Raw genomic sequence first — 2,695 nt, 5'->3', positions numbered from 1 at the left:
AAAAAAAAAAAAAAAAGTCATTGAAAATAGATGAAAGAAGACCAAACTGGATATCAGAAGAAACTCTGAAACTTGATCTTGAATGTAGAGAAGTTAAAGTGACTGGAAATATGGTTAAGTAAAGTAGCTGAACAAAAATCTTCAAAGGACAGTTGTGAAAGACAAAGTAAAGGAGAAGAACACACTCAGCATTTCTTAAGTTGAAAGAACTGAAGTAAGTGTTCAAGCCTCAAGTTGCAATATTGATGGATTCCATGGACAAAATAATCTATATGCTGAGCAAATAATAATCCAAGAAGCTGGATTATATGAAGAAGCGCCATGGCATCTAGATTGGAGGAAGACTCATCAATAAGCTGTCATATCCAGATGACATAACCTGGCTTACTGGAACCTAAGAGGACTTGAAATACATAACTGATAAACATCAAAGACTGCAGCCTTCTGTAGGGATTGCACTTCATTGTAAAGAAAACAAAAGTCCTCACAACTGGACCAATAAATATCTGCGTAATAAGTAAAACATTGAAGTTGTCAAAGATTGCATTTTACTTGGATCCACAATCAATGCTTATGCAAGCAGCAGTCAAGAAATCAAAAGATGTATTTATCGCATTAGGCAGATGTGCTGGTCAAGATCTTTTAAAAGTATTTTAAAGCAAAGATGTTAGTTTGAATACTGAGATGTACCTGGACCCAATCCATGGTATTTTTGGTCACGGCATGTGCATGTGAAAGTTGGACAGTGAATAAAGAAGACAGTAGAAGAATCCCTGCATTTGAATTATGGGTTGGAGAAGAATATTGAAAGTACTGTGGACTGCCAGAAGAGCAAACAAATCTGTCTTGGAAAAAGTACTGTCAGAATGCTCCTTAGAAGGAAGCATGGTGAGATTTGTCTCATTCTTTGGACATGTTAGAAGGGACTAGTCTCTGGAGGTGGACATCCTGCTTAGTAACATAGTGGAGAGTCCGCGAAAGGTAAGAAGACCCCCGATGAGATGGATTGACATCTTGCCAGCAACAGTGGACTCAGATATATCAACAATTGTGAGAGTGGCACAGGATTAGGTAGTGTTTTGTTCTGTTGTGCATAGGACCAAAATGCGTCGGAACCAACTTGTCAGTAACTAACAACAGCAACAACTCTTCTCAGTGTTACAGGATTACTCAGTCACCCACTCAGTAATGATAATAGGCTAAATTATAAGTTATTACGGCCTAATTCATAAGACAAAACCCTTTTAATCTGATATTAAAAGGTCACCTGTTCATACTCACCAGCTGCTCCTTGGAAACTCTATACAGAATTGATGTGAGTCAGAACCTACTCGATGGCACTTAACAACAACAATTTTTATTTTTTTTTAAGCAAGCTAGTCCTTTGAGACAGGAATATGTTATGTTTTTTAAATAACTGCTTTTCTTTCCTTTAGGCATTTGCTTCATCATTGTTTCCAGGCTTTGATGGATCATGGTGTGAAAGTTGCTTCGGTCTTGGCCTACTCATTCAGTAGGCGGTGCTCTTATATAGCAGAATCAGATGCTGCTGTAAAAGAAAAGGCCATTCAGGTTGGCTTTGTTTTAGGTAAGTAATACAAAGAGAGGAATGCTTTGTCCTTTGTCATAACTCAGAATAAACCTACTGATAAGAAACAGTTCTCTTAAGACATTCCTAAAGACTGTACAAGTAGGTTATGAGAAATACATAAGAAGAAATAGGTGTATTTCTTATTAAATATTAGTAAGTGTGATTTAGTGCTGTTGTGCTGTAGGATCATCACTGGACTGAACCACAAGGTCAGCAGTTTAAACCCACCAGCTACTCCTCGCAAACCCTATACGGTTGCTATGCGTTGAGACGGATTCAGTGGCACTTAACCAACATGTTTTGGGCAGTTGTCTGTTAAAGTCATTGCTACCTTTTTTTTTTAATTCTTTATTTTAAATGATTGCAGATTCACAGAAAGTTGAAAATGCATATTACATGAAGTCCTTTGAGCCATTCTTCAAGATTCCCCAATTGTGACATGTAACTATTGAAAAGAATCAAAACCAAGAAATTAACATGTTTGATAAGGTGGAGGGTCAGAGTAAAAGAGGAAAACCCCCATCGAGATGGATTGGCCAAGTGGCAGCATTGATGGACTCAGGTGTGGCAACAGTAGTGAGGTTGGCTCAGGATCAGGCAGTGTTTCGTCCTGATGTGCATAAAGTCACTGTGAGTCGATACCGACACAATGGCACCTAACAACAACAGTACTGTTAGACCAGACCCCAGTCCTTACAGATTTTTACCAGGTTTTAGATATACATGTGCATATGTTTCTATGCAATAAAGATTTTTATAGTCATACTTCTAAAAGGATACAGACTTGCTCCATCACCACGGACCAACTTTCATGTTAATGTGTTCAAGTACAGGTTTTTCTTTCCCTACGTGTGTGCTTACACACAAACACTACATTCTGTGCCAACAAGTTTTTGTGATCGTTTCCTTTAGTTTTAGAACAATTCTAGGTAGTGATCACAGATAGTTTGTCAGGAAGAACTTCAGAACATTATTTTCTTAGAAGAATTCTTAGCATGTATCTTTTGATAATTTCCATAGAATTTAAATTACAACAATTACCTTTACCAATAAGAGTGCGATCTTGATGGATCTCAATGAGGATGTACAAAAATCTATGGGAGA

General features: G+C 37.5%; 1 protein-coding gene across 1 annotated transcript in view; it reads left to right on the top strand.

Moving 5' to 3' along the window:
* APPBP2 (amyloid beta precursor protein (cytoplasmic tail) binding protein 2) overlaps positions 1–2,695 on the top strand; it is a 96,600-nt gene that overhangs the window by 30,779 nt on the left and 63,126 nt on the right. The window contains 1 exon segment of the mRNA XM_006833631.1: positions 1,437–1,588. Within this exon segment, the coding sequence (XP_006833694.1) occupies positions 1,437–1,588 (152 nt within the window).

Source organism: Chrysochloris asiatica, unplaced genomic scaffold, assembly GCF_000296735.1.
Source record: "Chrysochloris asiatica unplaced genomic scaffold, ChrAsi1.0 scaffold00007, whole genome shotgun sequence".
Taxonomy (NCBI): Eukaryota; Metazoa; Chordata; class Mammalia; order Afrosoricida; family Chrysochloridae; genus Chrysochloris; species Chrysochloris asiatica.
The sequence above is the reverse complement of the archived record's forward strand: the minus strand, read 5'-3'. Positions and strand labels throughout refer to the sequence as shown.